The sequence below is a fragment of the Thalia democratica genome, chromosome 7 (assembly GCF_965202585.1).
Source record: "Thalia democratica chromosome 7, ktThaDemo2.hap1.1, whole genome shotgun sequence".
NCBI lineage: Eukaryota > Metazoa > Chordata > Thaliacea > Salpida > Salpidae > Thalia > Thalia democratica.
Window position 1 is genome coordinate 43,742,629 of NC_139171.1, and position 20,726 is coordinate 43,763,354.

The 20,726-nt window shown below is 25.8% G+C and overlaps 1 protein-coding gene across 1 annotated transcript; it reads right to left on the reverse strand.

Moving 5' to 3' along the window:
- Positions 1-20: 20 nt before the first annotated feature.
- On the reverse strand, positions 21-20,220 carry LOC145841383 (uncharacterized). The gene is made up of 9 exons (XM_082948745.1): positions 20,185-20,220; positions 19,756-19,924; positions 16,446-16,594; positions 15,960-16,183; positions 12,951-13,185; positions 10,290-10,426; positions 7,364-7,639; positions 2,961-3,192; positions 21-499 (listed from the first exon to the last, which is right to left on the reverse strand). Exons 1-9 carry the CDS (start codon positions 20,218-20,220, stop codon positions 263-265), a joined length of 1,695 nt encoding a protein of 564 aa, XP_082804871.1. The 3' UTR covers positions 21-262.
- Between the last annotated feature and the right edge of the window lie 506 nt (positions 20,221-20,726).

The following is a 20,726-nucleotide window of genomic DNA, read 5'->3' on the forward strand; positions in this document are numbered from 1 at the left end:
TTAAAAATTGACATATTAGCAAACTTGGCTACACATATATTAAATCAATTAGAAAGTACTCCTACTACAAACATTAAAAAATCCATAGTCAAAATTTACTTTAAACAAACAACAAGGCTGTGAAATATTTACTGTAAAGCTATGGCAGGTCGAATTGTTTTGTGTTTTACTTAAAAAGAACATATACAAAACAAAGTTATTAGCTGATGAATTAAGTTTGGGGAAATTGTTCTTTACTACATCTCTAACACATTATAAATTGTTAGCTGACAACATCATACTGAAGTGCATACAAAACTTCATCGCTTCCTGGTTTCGGCATGACTGCAACGCTTATGTGGTTGTTATCTGAAGACGGCTTATATGTCCATTTATATTTGCCAGCCATACTTCCTGGGCGAGGAGATATCATCTTTTTATTGTCGACCAGAAGAAATACCTCAGCGAAAGGTTCACGAACCCAGTAATCATGCTTTTTGTGGAAATTAAACAACTCAACCTGAAATTAAATTCATATTAGGTAATAAATTACAAGTTATAATGCGTTTAATCCTAGATATATAAATAAGCAAAACCCGTTCAAAATAAAAAAATATTTTTTGTACAAAATACTAGATTAGACTGACGACGTTTCGCTGCCCATTAAGTTAATAAAGCTTAATATATGAGGATTATGTGAAGATTATCTGACAACAGAAAAAAGTATGCCAAAAAGTGTGTGTACAATATGTATTTCTGAATTAGACATATCTTCTATTTACTTATATTCATACATACAAACAAAATACTAATTGTTATCTAAAAATAAAAATAAAATCAAACATTTTATGTTTAAATCTAATTTAAGGAAAACAGCTTTATGTTATTATATTAACTTATTTATGGTATAAATTACTATAAATGTAAGTGTTAAAATATAGTTTATGAAACAACAAGTCATATTATAAAAATAAACATACCATGTAAGTTTCAAAGTAAACAAACTTCTAATCAAAATAACTTATATACATATTAAGATTAACCACTATGTCACAACAGTAAGAATCCTTTGGATAGGCTACTAAAAAATTGACGATTCTTCTTCAAATAACACATGAGATGTACACGTTTATTTATTTATTTTCACTACACAGTTTTAAAACAAATCACAAACATTAAGTACAATTAAATACAAAACACTAGGTATTTTCTATCCTTCCTACTACATTGTGGTATCATCTGTTAAAACTACTCCACAGCTTGAGGTAAAAGCTTACAACTAGGCACTTAATTTAACAAATAGTAATTTGATATCGCTTATTTCATACAATTTATACATTGAAATAGTACTTTTTTATTGATCACTATAATTATAAATGTGGCCTGCAGAAGACTTTTTCTATACAGAGAGGCCAACGGAAAACTTACAATTTTAAATTGTTTATAAAGTAACTTTTGATAAAAACATTGCATACTTTGGAGCTTATATGATTTGTTGATATTTTTAACTTTTTTAAACAATGTTTTATAATATGACTTGTGTTTTCAAAATTTAATTTTTAACACTTACCTTGATAAAAATTCATACCGTAAGTTAGTTAATTTTATAAGCTCATACTGTTGTCTTTATATTAGACTTTTTTACTTTTAGATTTGTATTTTATAATGCAATGGAATGCATCTTTCATATGCTTTTCCATTGTCTAATTTTAAATGTTGAGTTTTAGAAAATTAGCCCAACCAATGATGAGTGTAAATATAAATCTAATTGAACTAAAACCATAACAAAGATTTTATAATAGTGATATAGAATCGGTATTGAGATCTTCTTCAAAGTTGAAATTAGACTTAGTGTTGTAGAACTGTGTTGTATTTCAAATGCATATTTTATGGTGTAAATATAAGGGTTATTGATTAAACAATATTTAATTGTTTTAAATTTCTTTAAATATTTCATAGTTCACATTATTTAAAGCTTAAAAGTTTTTTTAACTTAAACTTAAATTGTTATTAAGTTTTATCTATTCCAACTTATTTATAAAAGTAACTTACATTTTTGAAATAGTGTTCTTATAATAGTATTATGTGGTTCTTTGTATAATAGATAAATTGTTTAAACTGTCTTGTCTGATTTATATTAAGTTGTCTCAAATAAAATATAGTACTTATAAGATAGTATTTAGATAATATAGTATTTAATTATGATGAGTAGTACCAATAAATTAAGTGTACCAACGTACACTCCTTACAATATTTTGTTTAACTTATAAATACTTGTTTATAGCAAAATACATTTAAAGTATAAATATAAAGTGCACATAAATGTTTATTATCTTATTTTAATGTACATAAACAGAGTTGCCACTCTTTGAGTCAAAAAATATTCCCTGAGTGACCAGAAATTTCCCTGAATAACCTTTAACTTCCCTGGGTTTCCCTGAGCTTTGTTTCAAATCCTTAAAAATGTTGTTATTTATTTAAAAATTACAATCTTAATTCAAAGAATATTGAAGAACTAGCCGCAGGGCTAAAAATTTTCTAAATAAGCACTTAAAATTATATAATATCAATTTTTTTGAACAAAATATTGAAACTGGATTAAATAAATCTCATTATGGATTTTAAAAAATTCCCTGAGATTTTGTAGAAAATCCTGAAATTTCTCTGAAATTTTTAGAAAAAACCAAAACTGCCCTTAATTTCCTGAGTTAAAAAAAAAAGAATAAAATTCCCTGAGTTTCCCTAAATTCTCTGAGTGTGTGGCAACCCTGCATAAATCTTTAAAGACTCTGTAGAGCTGATAATATGGGAGGCAAGACATTGTCAATCAAATAAAGTATTCGCGTACAAAATCAGTTGAATGATAAAGCTTTAGTTTTTTTAAATTCTAAATAGGGTCTTTTGCTAACAATTTTTTTACAATTCATTATACATTTATAAAAATAATCAACTATTGGTGTCTAAAACAAAATTTAACATACTTCAAAATCTGTATCGACACCTTGCTTGAAATGATCAATTCTCAAAGCGCTATTTAAAACATGACACGAAGCTGACCACAAAGCATACGTTGTAGGAAACGGTTTGGTTTTCTTACTTGCTTCTTCTGCTATTATTAAAGAATAATAAAATGGTGTTAGTTGCTGCTCATTCAAGTCTCCACCTAGTGCAGTTTCAAATAATGCTAATACGTACACTCCTTTTTCAGGAAACCTTTGAAAACCGTTTTAAAAACTTAAAAATAATTTAAAAAATTCAGAAACATTTACACAAATTTGTAATGACACATCTTTTGTTTAAAAAAATTGTCACAAACGTAAAATACAGTTTAATTATCTTTTAGTGTATTAGGTAACGCTTATTATAAATATAAAGTTTATACTTTAGCTTAGTCAGAGATTGGCAAACTGCAGCCTAATGAGCATAAATCTGCCGCCCTCGATGTGTTTTTAAGCTAAACACATACTTTACTAAAACAATAAAAAAAAGTTTTAGTGGTAAAAACAGTTGCGCATCAATTTTTAAACAAGTAATTACTAGTGCATTATTATTGCTTTTTTTATCAAAATTAATGAAATATTATTGGGAGTCAACTATCTCTAATTTCATTTTCATGTGATCAAATCAAACTTCTAATTTCATAACTTAGTAAATTTAAACTTGATCATTTAATATTGATCAATTTAAATTTGTTCACATTTAACTTGATCAAATAACACTCGATAATCTCAAACTCGATGATTTTAAACTTGATTAGTTTTAAACATTTTATCGTTGTATGAGTAAAAAATTAAGTTGAAAAAGTTAAAAATCCGTGTGAATAATATATATTATATTTTAGTCACAAATATTCAAAAACAGTTTGGTTTAAAATTCATTAAACTTTTTTTTAGACTTATTCTACAAAAATATATGGACGGCTCTAGACTCGCTTTTGGAGCTTGTGCTACACCCGAAAGAAAAAAACAATAATTTAATACTTAAACTTTGATGGAAAGATTAGAGCACAATTTTTAAATATTTTTACTTTTATATTAACCTTAAATTTTATCTGAAAGTAAAATAAAGTTGTTTGAACTTAGTAATTTTTATAATTTCTGTTGTCTTTTTGGTATTTGCTAGATAGAATTATAATTTTTTATCTAATGTAACTTACATTCAAAGTACACCGTCAACCATGTAAATACACAAACATACAGTTATATACTTTTTAACGTATTAGACTTAATGTTATTTTTAACTTTTATACTTTTTGCTTTTTTTTTAATGTTTATAAACTATACAACATTATAAAATTTGTGGTTGTAAACAAATAAAATAGTAGAAAATTGTTAAACTTTGATACTTTCTTACCATTTCAGCTTGAGTAGGAAATGTGTTTCAAAAAATAACAAACATTTATTTATTACTAAATACAGAAGCTATAGATCTTGAACGTTTGTTTAAAAATACTTTAATTCAAACTTTCACTGAGTAAAAAACCGTAAAACTTCAAAATTGATCTACATTATATATTAATAACTAAAAAATAGAAATTTAGTTATTTATCAGAAGTAAAAATAAATATTTAAGTAAAAACATCTGACAACTAATTGCTTAGTATTGCTTACCGACCAAAAACTTATATATAAATTATAGTTTGAAATAAGTAATATATTATAAAATATATACAGTATCTAACTAAAAACAGTATTTAAATTCAGAATTTAAGAAGTGGTACAAATTTGACTACAGAAACAAAAAACCTGACAATACATTAGTGTTAGAAAGATGAAAGATAAGTAGTCGATAAATACTATGAAAATTATTTTTGTGTTGAGAAACATAAGTATCTTTTGTAAATGCTATAGAACATTAGATTAAACTATTTTTTAGATACTAAATTTTATTAGATAATTATTGGCTTTTGACTTATATTCAATTCAGTTTAAAAACTTTTTGTCTTAAATTTTATAATACTTCACTAGTAAAGAAAAAATTCTTGCTGTGTTTAAATGCTTAACTTTTTTTTTAACTAAAAACTATAACATTTATAAAAGAGCTAATAAAAGAAGTTAAAAATAGATATATTAGAAATCATCGTTTTATAAAGCTTAAATATAATTTCTTATTTATAAAACTAATTTAAAAAATAAATAAATAAATAACCTTAAAGGTTTTTTATACTTGTATCAAAATAACTAAGATGTATGTAAATTTTTACAGTAAAACTAATAATATAAATATTTTTTGTTTTACTTTAACAAAGCGTTCGCAGTAGTTTTTTTGAAGTTATTTTATACTCAATGATGATTAGAATATTTTAAAAACAAGTGTATAAAATACTTTCTTTAATTAAATCTACTCTTTTATAGTTCTTAAGTTGTAAAAAATATAATAAGAAAGAAAGTAAGTTTAACCACAACATTCGAATATTTTGGAAGTGTTCTTATAAAATAGCGAAAAGCAATTTGAATAAAAAAAAGATGATGTAACATTTTCGGGAAGTTATTGGCGTTTTCTACTCAAGTTGTAAAGAATACAAATATAGAAGTTTAAAATGATCAAGTATAATATGATTGAGCTAGAAAAGTGAAAAAATTAAATAATGAATTTTAAATGATCGCAAGTTAAATACTATATAAGCTCTATCATATTAAACTTTATCAATTTAAACATCATCAAATTTAAACATTTTATCGTTTTATGCGTAGCAACTATATTAGCCAAAATCAGAAATTATTTAGAAAAAATTACAGCTGATTTCTTATTTGAATTCGTCAATATATTTGGTCTAAAATTCTAACTATACACCCTTTAATTTATTTTATTATACTAAATAAACGGCTTTAGACTGGTTTCTTGGAGCCTATGATACCAATTAAATTTCATTTGTTTAAAAAACGTAGCATTTAAACTGTGTTGTTTTGAACTATACTTCTTAAATATAGTAGCATAATGTTTATTTTTTAATTTTGGTTCTTATAATTTGTTATACTGACAATATTATTTCAATTACTCAACCACAATATTACTAAATTAGTGACAATTATTTGTACAGTTGCCATCTACCTAAAAATATATGTAGCTTTTAAAATACTTTACTTGTATTTTAAACTTTAAAAAATTACAATAAAAGTTCTCAACTTATACTTAATATAAGACTTTATCTTATTAGTTTGATCATCTGACCGCAAGCCTTCGGTAAACAGAGACCGGTTTCGAATTTTAAAGGATACATTAATCAGTCACATTAGAAAAACCGGCAGTCTGCTATTTACAAACTGTTTATAAAACTTTCACATGAAGTGACCGTTTGCTGGCATTAATCAGTGACGTCAGCACTGTCTTTTGCCGTGCAACGTTTAATACATTGTCCAATAGGTAAGACAGCTGGTACGCTCGTATTGAAAACGATCAACAAAAACATCGGCAAAAGTCTGCAGATCCTAAGCTTGGAATTTCGTATGCCGTGAGAAAAGCTCAAGTTTAACATAAGGTTTGATCATACTAATTGGATCTTCAATAAAAATGATAAATTATATTATCACTTCAATTTTTTTAATTTGATTACCAAAACAATGTTTCAACAATTGTTTGAACAAGTGAAACATTGTTTTGGTAAAAACTGTAAAATATGAAGTGAAAAATACTTTACTACTAACAGAGCTAATTTATTAGTTTTTATCACAGGTATTTCTTCAATTTTCATGTGAGGGTTTTATATTTATATAATTTTTTTTAAATATAACAAAACACATTTCTTTTTGGCTTATTTTTTATTTATTTTACTTTACTTTATAATAAACTAGACTTAGTAAATACAAACTATATATATAGTTTTATAACAGTCGGATTTAAAATTATAACTGAATCTATCATTAACCATTAATCTACAAGAATATATAGTAACTCTTCTTATTTTAATAAACACATATACACACCTACTTAAGCTTCTATTTTTTCCTTACAGTATTAATTTTTATTACAGAGCTCCGTTGAAGTGTGTCAACTTTTTTAAACACAGAAACATGTGTTAGTTAAATAAAGAATAGAAGAATCTGTTTGAACAAGTTTAAAATTATCGAGTTTAAAATGATCGCGATTTAAAAATGATAATTAACCCTGTTTTCTATACAGAGCGACCTGTGATCAAACCTACTAGAAAATATGCAACTTGTAATATGCTGCTGACCCCTGGTTTAATTAAAAAAAGTATATCTAAAAGCATAGAATATTTTGAAGAGTATGCCACTATCTATTAAATACAAAAAAAGCAATATAATGAAAATAACGAAATTATCTTAGTATATAGTTAAAACTTTATATATATATATTACAAAAAAATCTACTTTAAAACCTAATTAAAACATACTTAATAAACTATAAAATTACTTATTAAAACCTGATTTTTACAGAACACATTTCTAGACTTGAATGCTCAGATATACAATAATGGTCGTGATCAGAAGTGTTTCCATTTGAATGAATCATTTTTAACATTGGTTTTATAGCAAAAGGCGCATTATAACCTACTTCAACTTCCATATCCTCACCACCTTCATAAAAACGACATGGAAGTTTTATTGATACTTGATTATCTCTTTTAACGCGAAATTTATGTTGTGTCCAAGACTCAGAATATGAAAAACCATTGATGTTTGCATTTAAAAGCTGCAATCTATAAAAATAATATTTTGTACTTTAACTGTTTAAAAATATAGGTTTAATTGTTTGTTAACAAAAGGTCCTAGTGAAGTAACTTCACTGGATTATAAATAAAAACAAATTATACAGTAATCTTCCTTTATTGTACCAACATATGTTTCTGTGTGTTAACTAATCAACACACTTCAACTGGGTTCTGTAAAAAATAATTACTGTAATGAGAGAATACACCTACTTTGTATACACCTACTTTATTCTATGCTTCTATTCTCTCATTACAGTAATTATTTTTTTACAGAACCCAGTTGAAGTGTGTTGATTAGTTAACACACAGAAACATATGTTGGTACAATAAAGGAAAATTACTAAATAATTTGTTTTTATTTTGTACTTTATAGATGGCAATCAAAGTTCTTAACTTAAATAAAAGGAGAATGATCAATTATAAATTTTATTAACAATACAATGTTTCACTCGCTTGAAACTAGTCAAACAAGATCTTCAGTTGTTTAAAACCTGTAAAAATTTATATAATAACATGAAGAAAGACAATAGGCTAAACTTGAAATAATAGAAGCTAAAAATACAAAATAAAATTAAAACAAAAAACTGAATAAAATCTAAGTAAAACTTATAGCTTAAATTTACTAATGTATAAAAATCATAATGCAATTACATTAGATTTAGAAAATGAAAGTTACTTAATAATCATATAATCTTAAAACTCAAACAAATAAATAAAAATAATTATACCAACATTTAGCAGCCTTGCGAAATTTGTAAATAACTAACAAAGAAAACAACTCTTCAACTAAAGCATTATGTTAAATTTTCTCGTTTAGAAATTTTGACTATCGTATAGTGACATAATTATATATTGGGTTAAATATTTGCTTGTACAAATTAAAATAGTTCTTTACTTAACAAAATGCTCTCAAGTTTTAAAATAAAGTTTTTTTAAATGTACACATGAAAATATTAATTCTTTTTTTTTATTTAAAGAAGTTCGCTGACGGGGGCTAAATTTAAAATAAAAGTAACGTTGTAACCAAAACTACTGTTAACCCCAAATAATTTTATTTTCAAAATTTGGTCCGCAACTACCAAATGCCTGCCGACACCAGTGTTTTTTTTACAAAAAATTCGAATCTGATTGAAAAGTTCCGGTGTTTTCCCTAATATTTTCTGTGTCACCAACTTTTTTAATAACATTTTTTATGTATTATTTATACCCTCAACCCACCGTAAACGTATTAAATTAAATTTAAAACTACATAAAAAAAAACTGCTGACTTAGCAGTGTTAGAGGAAACACCGGAACGTTTTAACAAGACTCAAAAAAATCAAATCTAGTTTTTAAAAACTTTGGTATTGTAGCTTTGATTAGCTAGTTTAAGTTTTTTTTTGAGAAATTTTTAAGTTTATATCTTGTTATAGTGAAACCTAAAGGTTAGAGTCAGATCATTGAGCTATAAATTCTTATTTATCTCTCCTTGAGGCACTACAAGGTCTACTTATAACGTGCAGAAAAATAAACCACAATCATATTTAAATGGTCCTTAGCTCTTATAGTTGCCTATTTATAAAGTTAACTATAACTGTAAACTAATTAAGAATTGACAAATTTGTAACTGTTTCGTTAGTAGTTTGGCTTATGTTCATACTTAAACAATTTTGTTATTATCATTTACAAATATTTGTTTCTTTAGCACAAAGTTCTGCTAATAAGTAGAAAATCCTATCCAAGTTAATAATTATAACATGATAAAAATTTACTATTGTTTTTTTTAAAACAAAGCATTTGTAGTATATTATAATTTTCGCATGACTACTGCTGTTGTTATTTTAAAACATATCAAAATAGAGCATATGGTAAAACTAGACAACAGTATATTTAAACATAAATTTTCAAAATTGTAAAATTAACTTTATTTAACTCAAAGATTCTGTGATTGTATTCTAGTTTTAGTCCTTTTAAATATCATAACTAATATAAGAATATTATTTGGTTTTAAATCTAACTTTAATTGTTTCAAAGTATTTTTACTTATACATTATTGCTAACTTTTGAAAATATATTTAGTTTAGAATTTATAACACATATCAGTAATAAAAATTAATTAAAAATTTTATTATATGAAAGGGTAGCTGTAAAACTTGCACGAACGTACATAATTGCACGAGGGAACAAAATTGTACAAAGATAAAATTGCACGATGACACTTTTGCACGGGTTATTTTTTTTTCACTATCACTGTTGTCTCTAACCCTTACCCTCGGTCGGTAGCGTTTTTTTTTTCTTTTTTTTATTGATATATTTTTGTTTATTTATTTTTATTGTTTTCTTTAATATAATTTTTATTTTTACTATCACTGTTACCCCTAACCCTTACCCTCAGTCAGTATTTTTTTTCTTTTAGTTTTTTATTAATTAGACTTTTAATTTTTTTCTCTTTTTTTTTAATATATATATATATATATCTGTTTTTTTTAACTCTCGTGCAAAAATTACAGTCCGTGCAAAATTGACCCTTGGTGCATAATTGTCTTCGTGCAATATTGTGCACTTTCATTCTCGTGCAATTTAATCCCCTCGTGCAATTTTGACCCGTTCCCATATGAAATTTGTAAAACTTATTTTACTGCTATAAACAAAGTCATACTTATTTTGTACCCCACCCCAGTAGTAGCTAGGACATTTGGGAAGAGGCAAACTTCTTTTAGCTGGCTTGAAAACATTTATCATAAAACTGTAAATTTGTGGTATGTTTTCAACTTGACCAACTGGTGCTGCATAAACCTGCAAAGCAGTAGTTATTAATTTTCGTTTTGTTTAACTATGAAATCAAATTTAAATGTGTTTTAATAATTACAGTTCAATTTTTCAACACCTTAATAAGTATGCGTAAAAACCAGACTTTTGAATTTATTTAAACAATTATTTAACAAATAGTTTGAATAAGTCTAATCGATTGAAAATAGTTACAGTTATTTTTCACCATTAAGAAATAATATAACATAACTTGTAAGTAATTATATGGATGACAACAAAAGCGCAGACACAAAAACTGAACTTTTAGATTGATTCAAATTAAAAGGCAACATTTTTAAACATAGTTAGTATTTTCTCTTTTAGATAAAGCGTTCTTAGGTTTTGGTATTTATTTGAACACACATTTTATACGTCATGATATCTTAAAAGCAATTTAAACAAAATTACAGTTCTCATTTTCAAAGTTTCATTTTTCACTTTATGAGATTATAAAACTTATACTGAAAAAACTTTGAGAATGAGTAGTTTTTTAAAAGTTTTATCTTAAATATGGTACAAAAACACTAAACATTTTTACAATAAACTTATTAAATTGAATTTAATACTTTTATATGATTTAAGTCTTTTTTTGAAGTTTACGTGAACATTTAAATTTGGGCAGAGTTACCAAGACTAAATTGAGTAGTATGTTTAATCACTTTGACTTTTATTTTAAAAACTCGATTAAAATTTAGGGGTTTTTTACCTTTCTGGTATTTTTTCTATGTTTTAACAGATAGATAAACAATGGTATAAATAATATTTAACTTACCAGCTGGTTCAATAAACTAAAAATAGCCCCTAAAACTCAATTCATAAAATTCGATATCACTAAATTTTACCTATCCATAACAAAAAACATCTTTAACTAACTTATTAAAATTTGCTAAATAAATCACACCAATCACAGACAACGATCAAAAATTAATACTAAATTCCTGCAAGTCTACAATCTTTCACGAAGATAAAACATGGGAAAAAATAAACACCTCTGACCTCTTAAACATTAGCATGGGATCCTACAATGGAGCCGAAGTGTGCGACATAGTAGGACTTTTCATGCTAAGCGAAATTTAAAAAACTAATACATTTAATGAAGAAGAATTCGGTATATATAGAGACAATGGCCTTGCGGTCATCCAATCTAAATCGCCGAGAATAACAGAAAACACAACAAAAGAATTACACAAAATTTTTAACAAATGGGGTTTTAAAATAACACTAGATGAAGGCCTAATCCAAACAGACTATTTAGATGTTGAATTAAACTTACCCAACAAAACATACATCCCATTTAGAAAACCAAATTCGGATATCTTTTATGGGAGCAACCAATAAAACCACCCTAATCAAATAGTACCTATAACTATTAATGAAAGACTAAACAATTTATCAAGTAACGAAGAATCATTTAACCGTGTAAAACATAATTATTAATCAGCACTAAATTCCGCCAATCACAAATTCAACCTAACATATTAAAAGGCAAATTAAAAACAACAAAAAAGTAAAGAAAAAGAAAAATTATTTATTTCAACCCACCTTTTTCCCTAACTGTAGCAACTAAAATAGGCAAAGAATTCTTAAACTTGGTAAATAATCACTTTGACACAAATCACCAATACCACAAAATTTTTAACAGGAACACACTCAAAATTTCTTATAGCTGTATGGAAAATTTCAAAACAAAAATGCTTAAACACAATAACAAAATATTAAATTACCTAAACTTCAAATAGCAAGAAAAAACCTGCAACTGCAGGAAAGAAAAATGCCCTTAAATCAATAACTGCCTATTAAAAAATATAATCGACCGAGCTACTATAAAAACAGACGATATAACAAAATTTTACGTGGGTTCCACTAGTACAACATTTAAAAACAGATATAGTAACCATAAAGCAAGTTTACTAACAGATTAAAAAGACACAATACCGAATTATCGAACTATATTTGGAAAAAAAAGACGCAAACAAAGTGTATAATTTAAAATAGGAAATACTCTGCAGAACTTAAACAAAACCGAAAAACAACAAAACATGCCATTTATGTTACATACTTAGAAAAGTACGAAATTGAAAAAATTAAAAAATATTCATCATTAAATAAAAGAAAGGCAGCAATCCTGTCTCTACAATCAAAACATGTATTTTAAAAGAACAAAAACCACTAATATTAATAATTAAAAACAATAAAATAACACCAAAAACAAGAACAAACAAAGCAAAAAATAAGTTGACTTGTATTTAAGTTATTTTTAAGTTAGGCCAACTAAAATTATTCAATTTTATTTGAAACGTCAAAATGTGTTTTTTATGTGATTCTTTAAAAATTTTGCTATGTATTTCGTTCTGAAGATAGGTCTTAAACATTGAAACTGAGTAAACGATACGAAAAAGGTTGTTTTTTACATTATAAATATAACTTACCATATATAAAACAAAATACTCTACGTACAAAACAACTGTTAAATACTTTGAACGAATAAAATATTTGAAATTTAGATACCAACTTTAAACAAAAATTGTTTTCTAATTTCAGCATGATTGCATCTAATTTGTATATAACTTAAACTAGGAGTGCATTCTATCAGTACTTCAATTTGCTCGTCAGTTTTATCGCATACAAACTTTAATGGTTGATCATGCTCAAAACAAATTAAACATTCTCCATATTCATCACAGTTTATCCAGGATTCATCGCTACTGTTTCCAGATAAACCATCTATAGGGTATATTGCTACCAGCCTGTGGTTTAGTTTATTTAAGTCTTTGATCTGGTAGCTAGACTTTTAATCCAAAAGAAATGGACTAATTGAGCCAAATTATTAAAAAACAGATATCTTTATTTTGTTTATCTTTTTGGTATACAAAATCCATAGCAGTTTAAATCACTTTTTAACAAATAAATCTTACTTTAAAGATCTTCAATTTAGCTACCATTAGCTTTTTACTGTATTTTAAGATTTAAATGTACAAAGTTTAAGCTCAATGAGTCTTTTATGGATGGAACTTATTTAAATAACAAAAAAAACATAAAAGTCTATCTCTTCCCACAATTTATAATCAACTGTTCAAAATTTTCTTAGCCTAATCTAACTTAATAATAAATATCCTCTTGTAAGAATTTTTTTTTTCCTAAATTAAATTAAAAATTCAATTTTTTTTTAATTTTGGTGTTAATATTTTTAAACTGTTACAATATAATTTTTTTCATAATGCGAGGAACATTTTATAAAAATTTGAGTTTAATTGCTTATAAATCAAGGAGAAGATAGACTATCAGTGAACTTTTTAAACTCTGAAAAAATCTGCAATGAAAATTTTCTTCTCCATACGTTTACTTTACATACGGAAACTTTTTACTATATCTGAAAAGTAATTTTTTTTTCCTAAAAAAACTACTTTATAGTACAGTAACCTTCCACCTAGGTACGCACTTTGAACACAGCGCGAAAGTGCGTACTCAAATGGCAGTGCGTATCTAGGAAGTTTTGGTCTTAAATTACCTACATAAGCTTAATACAGACATACTAAAAGTTATTAAAGCTAACAAATGACTCTTAAAGCAAAGTCCCAAAACATAAACTTTCATCATAAAAATATGATATATTTGTTGAAAAATTATTAGAAGTCTTGAGTATTTATTCAATGTAAGTATGAACATGTAAGTATTTATTTACGTAGTAAGTATGTATATAATCTAAGTATGTATATTAAAATTTATTTTCAATCCAAAATTTTTTTAATCTAATTTGTTCCTTATACTTTTAAAATTTATATAGAACATATAACTCATTACTAAACTTAAATATTTAAAAACTCATAAAAACATTGATCACGCTTTTATTAAATTTTGTTTATTCAAAAAAGTTAGTTTAGGGTTATAAAACTTTACTTCTGCTTACTAATTATCTAGAAATTTTTGCATATTAACTTGTTGTTAATGGTTGAAAACACAACAGTAAAGGATAAAATGGTTCGGTGCTCTTAAATGGAAACAGTGTGGTGCTCATAGTAGACTGAGGTTTCCATAGTCAATATTGGCAGTGACATAAGTAAGAAAGAGTGTTTAACACTTCTAATAATTTCAAAAGTGTACTTTTTACTTATTTTGTTGATAGTTCATATTTTTGTTTATCTTAATGTAATTTCATAATTTTATATGCATTATAATTTAAGATTCAATCATTGGGTATGTAAAATTTAATATTGCACTGTTCATTACTTTTGTTAAATTAATAAACTTTAACAAGTTTGTTTTAAATATTCAGTTTTTATATGCAATTTGTAGGTTCATACATTATTTTCTTGTTCATTTTGTTTTCATTTATTTAAATTTTATACGGTATAATTTGTTCAATAATATAGTAATTTTGTATTACTACCTTAAAGTTTGTTTTCTTAATTTCATATTAAAAAAAAACATTTTGAACACAGCGTTTTTCGGCTAAAAAGTGCGTACCATACCAGCAGTTCGAACCTAAGAAGTGCGTACCTAGGTGGCAGGTTACTGTATACATTTTGAGCTTTATAACTAAAACCAGTGCTAATTTTCTAAAAAAAAAACCTATTCTAAGACCAATATGATTTTGATTTTTAAATATAATGAATATATTAACAGTTTTTTTTGGTAAAAAGACTTTGTTCTTATTTTTTGATTTTTTTTAAAAACAGTTTTATACACACTGTCAGTGACAGGCAGAAGTTGTAGGTACTTTTGAAATAAATAACAAAAATCACCAAACGTAATTAAAAAATACGTAAAAATTAACAGATAATAAAAACTAAAACAAACACTGTTTTGTATTAGACCACAAAAATAATATTTATGGTGTAGAGATATTATTCTAGAAGATCAGGTAACAATAATTTAAAATTTTAAAAAACTACAAACCTATTGTAGTTTACATAAGCCAGTATTTATTTCGGCCATCATCAACAAAGTTGAGATGTTTTATGCCGTCGATAATAAACAATGAACTTCACCGCACGATCAACAACAACAGCATGTCTCGGATGCGTTGTTGTTGACCGTGCGGTGAAGTTCATTGCTTATCATAGTTTACATAAGAAAATATAAATAAAACATATGTCTAGCATATTGTTTGTAACACTGTCTTACAACTTTAAGTTAATTGGTGGGAACAATTATAGCAAATTTTAAGAAAAAAAAACATTATAAAAACATTGCTTGATTGAGAAAAAAAAACATACTAAACGAATGAAGACGGAATGCTTACAATAAATCTTATATTTTTTACTATAAAAACAATTAATATTTTTCTTCTTCAAACGAAACTACATTAACATAGAAACAATTCTTGATCAAAAATATTACAAAACTACTTAAATCTTATAAATGCCGTTTACCGTTTGATAATTCCAAATAACTTTATATTGTTTTATTAATTTAAAATAAAAAAAGTTAAAGGTATATTTAGATAAAGGTTTTATTTGTTTTTAACTATTTTTATAAATATAAAGCGTTTTTAACTCAAAACAGAAAATTTTTATAATACTTGACGCAAAGTTCTTCCAAATTACGCTGGATAGGTCCGACTTTACCATGTCTTGTATGCGGAAACGGTGGCGGAAGACTTCCGTAACCTCGATTTTTTTGACATATCAAAAAATGAGCAACATCTACGTAGTTTGGCTTTCCACTATCAAAACTTGTATTCAAATACAAAATAAGAGCAGAGTTTCCTTCACAAGGACAACGCACCAAGAATGTTGTTTCAATCTATTTCCAAACCAATGTTACGTCAAAATCTTATTTACTTAAACTAAAATAAGGTATCGTTTTATCATATTATTATGTTCTAAAAGTTACAATAGCACATAAACATAATTCAACAATATTTCTAAATTTATGTAAATCTAATCCCTATTGAATATAAAACCAAATATACAGCAAGGTTTATTCATATTGTAAAATGAAATAATTAAAACTTCTATCTCTTCAATTTACAATGTATTATAAAATAAAAAGCTTTAAATTATACCTCACTGTCTGTAAAACGACTAGTTTGCAGCACTCTATCTGCTAAAGGACGATCTTGAGAGGAATCTGAATCATATACGTTTTGAACAAATTCTAAGTTAATTTCTTTACCTTCTAAATCGAATCGAGGATAAAAAATAGTTACTTTTCCTTCATTGAGTTGATTACATTTTATTATAGAATCTTGTGGTTTAACTAAACCGATGTTGTGTGAATATGCATGAGGACCCAATCCAAAGTAAGAACAAATCTATTTCAATTATTAAAGTACGCCTTGGGTAATTAGCAAATCAAAGTCTTTTTTTTTAAGCATGTTCAAATTATGTCTTAAAAAAATACAATAACAAAAACATCGGCGAAAGTTTGCAGAGCAGTAGCGTAGGCTTTTGTAGGCCATGAGTCAAAAACTCAAGTTTAAGAAAAGGGTTGATCATACTAATTAGAGAACAAAAACACCAGTGAAAGTCTACTGAGCAGAAGCCTGGACTTTTGTATGTCGTGAGACAAACTTAAATTTAACAAAAGGGTTGATCATACCAATTCGTTTCAAAAATAACATAGGCGAAAACGAATGCTCTGCAGACTTTCGCCGATGTTTTTATTGACGAATTGGTATGATCAACCATTTTGTTTAAAAAAATAAATAAGACTATAACATTTCCGATAGTTTATTTCCTAAATCGTTTTAAAGAGCTTTATGCTGTTGATTTAAATAGTTAAACGAACACATTTTTTATAACTGTGATGATAAATTCTAAGATTATATTTAATATTAATCGATTAGTAACCCTTCTTAAAATATTAATGCTTCTTTTATTAGTTAATCTTCTGAAAAAAAGTGGTTGTACAGGGATATTTTTGTTAGACAAAAACTAAAACTATAAAAACCTAAAAAAAATTTAAATTTTAAAGTATTTAAACCATGACAAACTGTTACTGTTGAAATTAGTTTTACCTAATAAAATAAATGTTTTTAAACTAAATTTAGATACAAATTAAATAAACAAAATGTTAGCACAATAGGTTCTAAAGATTAAATTAGTATAATACTAGTAAATGAATATTATTTGCTTATATAAAATTTATAGAGTAATAAAACGATACTTTTCTGTAGAAAAACTGCAATATTTTTCAAGAATACTATTTGTACAGTAACTACAAGTACTAACGTTAGGAAATGGTGGTTTAATATCCACTTCTTTTAAGTTTAGTTGAGCTTGAGATCTACTACAGCAGTTAAGTTGATAAATTGCTACAACATTAAAAATATTAGCAGCAACTTTGTTTGACATCATATAAATTTCTAAAATATACTTTCCTTTACGTGGCAAAAATACTTGCACAATCTGTTTTGAAAAGAGCAGTATTTAGTGCAGGATAATAATGTACTAACTTTAACACGAACGAATATAAGTCATTTTAGAAAATATGCAAAAAATTTGTGTAATTTTACTGAATCGCATTTAAAATAGAAATTAAAAAGTAAGCAACAAATTATGACATACTGAAATACATCATGCAAGAACTTAAGTAGACATGAGATATTTTAGTATTTTTTTTAGAATTAATTTTTTATGAATTAAAAGAATTAGTTGCGTCATTTTTAACGACTGTATCCACATACAAACAGATGCTTTATTAAAAAGTACAAAATATCGTTTATCTGGACTAGAGATCAGCAAACTGCGGCCCGCAGGCCAATTTCGACTATAAAAGCCAAAATTTTCAGCCTGCGAGATAATTTTAAGTCAAAACAAAAAAAAAAGTAAGAAAAGTATTTGAGGCAAAAAGCTTACAATCAGGCTCTTAATTTAATATTCACATTCTACTTTATTAGTGCCCTATCATTGCTAGTTATATAAAAATTTTGATTCAAACTAATATTGATTACTACAAAAAAGTTAAAATAATTGCGACCTACAAGCAAAATTTCTTTAAGAAACTGTCCTGCGACTTATGAAAGGCTACTGACCCCTTAATCTAGACTGAAACAACAGTTTCTCGCAACTATGTCTGTCTGATTATTTCTAGTAAGAACAAAATCAGTTGTTAATTGTTACAGAATCTGTTGTTAATGGTAGTTTGATGCAGTCATGTACTTAAGAGTATAAAAAAAAAAATTTTACTAAACTAAACTTAAGAAATTACAAAAAGAATGAGGATGTTGAAAATAATTTTTAATTTTTCTCAATTATTCTGCCTGGCTAAACTCAATAATGCCAACCAAATTTAAGAAAATTAAAAGTTTAACTTAGAAAACATTTATTGTGCGCTTTATTTAGGCGTTAACAACATACTTTTTAACAGCTCTATACTCATCATAACTTTTTTTAACATTACATTAAAGGCATAGGGAATGAATCACTTTTTTAACAGCTTGATCTTAATTTGTAGAAATTTCACAAGCTACATGTTATTTTTTACAGAAATTCGGTATTCAAACAAATATCGAGATATAACCAGTTTAAGCCAGAAAGTACAACAGGTTTCTTACGGAAGTAAAAAACAAAAATAGCATATAAAGGATTGCAAAATTTTTTGAAAAATTTCTTCCAGGTTAATAAAAAACACACTTATTTCGGTAAATTTTTAGTTTAAAGCTAAGTTTAAGGTTAAAAACTGTACTAAGTCGTATAAAAACATTGAAAAGATACTGTAAAGTTACTTTAAATGTGTTAAAAAAAAACTTTGATAAGTATATTTTTTTGATCTTTATGATAATTTTTTTGTGTAAACTTTAATAATTAACAGGTAAAAACAGTTGAAAATTCCAGGTTTTTTAGTGATTTTTGTTTAAAATTTAAGGTTGTTTTCAAAATTTCTCAAATTCAAGGTTTTTCTTGATTTTTAAGCTTAAATTGTCAAATGCCTGGTTTTTCTAGGATTCCAGGCAACCATGTAAATAATTAAAAAGCAATAAAAATATATCTCCTCCTACACTTTTTGAAATATATATAGATAAGCAATATTGTTAAGTGCAGTTTATTATTACACTTTACAAGGTCGAACTTTTTTCCCACCGAAACCAGAAAAAGAAATTAAATATTTAGTTTGCGCTAATATTTTTTTGTATAATTTCTAAAAATTTTTAGAAAACTTTTCTTTCATAATTTATAAAATTGTTTTACTTGGAACTTTTAATTTATCTGTATAAAAAATACATGTAATTTAAAAAAATATTTAACAATAAATGAAAACATTTTATTTTATACATAGTTGAAATAATAAACTAAGTCCTACATCTTTAGTTTCATCTGTATAGTGTAGTATGTGTCTCGTAAGAACTTCCTTACCAACTTTTTTTTTCATACCATCTCTTGTTAAAAGTTCACACTTATAGCTTTCATAATTTCTTACTTCTTCAGGAATTTCAAGTTCTAATGTAACATAGCTAGCATCTGTAACTTCTATGTTACCTGGTAGATTTTCGGGCAATTTCATACCACATGTGTAGTACGCTGGCCACGTTTTAGGAGCAGCCTTTAAAATATAAATCAAAATTTTAAAATTGCTAAAAATATTTTTAAACATTACTTAAAATTAGCAACACTCAAAGAAACATATTCTCAAATTTTATAAAAACACTACTATAAACCAGTATTGGCAAAAAAATGCCATGCACACCCATTTAAGACAGCCAAATTATACTATGGACTGGTGAACATTTTAGTAAGCACTACTCTAAACTACTTCATTGACTTCACAGATACATAGTTTTTAGATGAAATAGATGAAGAAACAGTCGTCTGCCGCATAACGACGCATGTTAAACACATGTTTTACAACAGGTTCGTAATAGTTCTAGTAAACAAGAAAAAAATTCAGAAAACTGATTTATAACCAGTTACAAATAGATTTTTTTCAAGAATAGACCAACAACATGAAATATGAGTATTAAAGATAATTATAAAACAGAAATACAAGTTACAAAATCAAAATATATTAATACCAAAATAATTTGCACAAAAAAATAGTATACATTTATTAAAATATTTATGAGCTGATCATTATACATATGACACTGCCTCTTTCTTTGTAATATAATTACTTCTTCAAATAAACTTATTTCAAAATCTAAAGCAGGAATATTATTATAAACATTTTAGCTAAATATACTTTTTTAATATTTGTAAGTAAAAGACCTTAAAATATATTAAAACTAAGTATTATACAAGTTATAACTTAAATTATGAAAAAAAAAACATTTTAATGAATGACAAAAAACTATTTGTTTTAAACAGTTAGTTATATAACATGCATACTGCATAGTATATATCAGCGT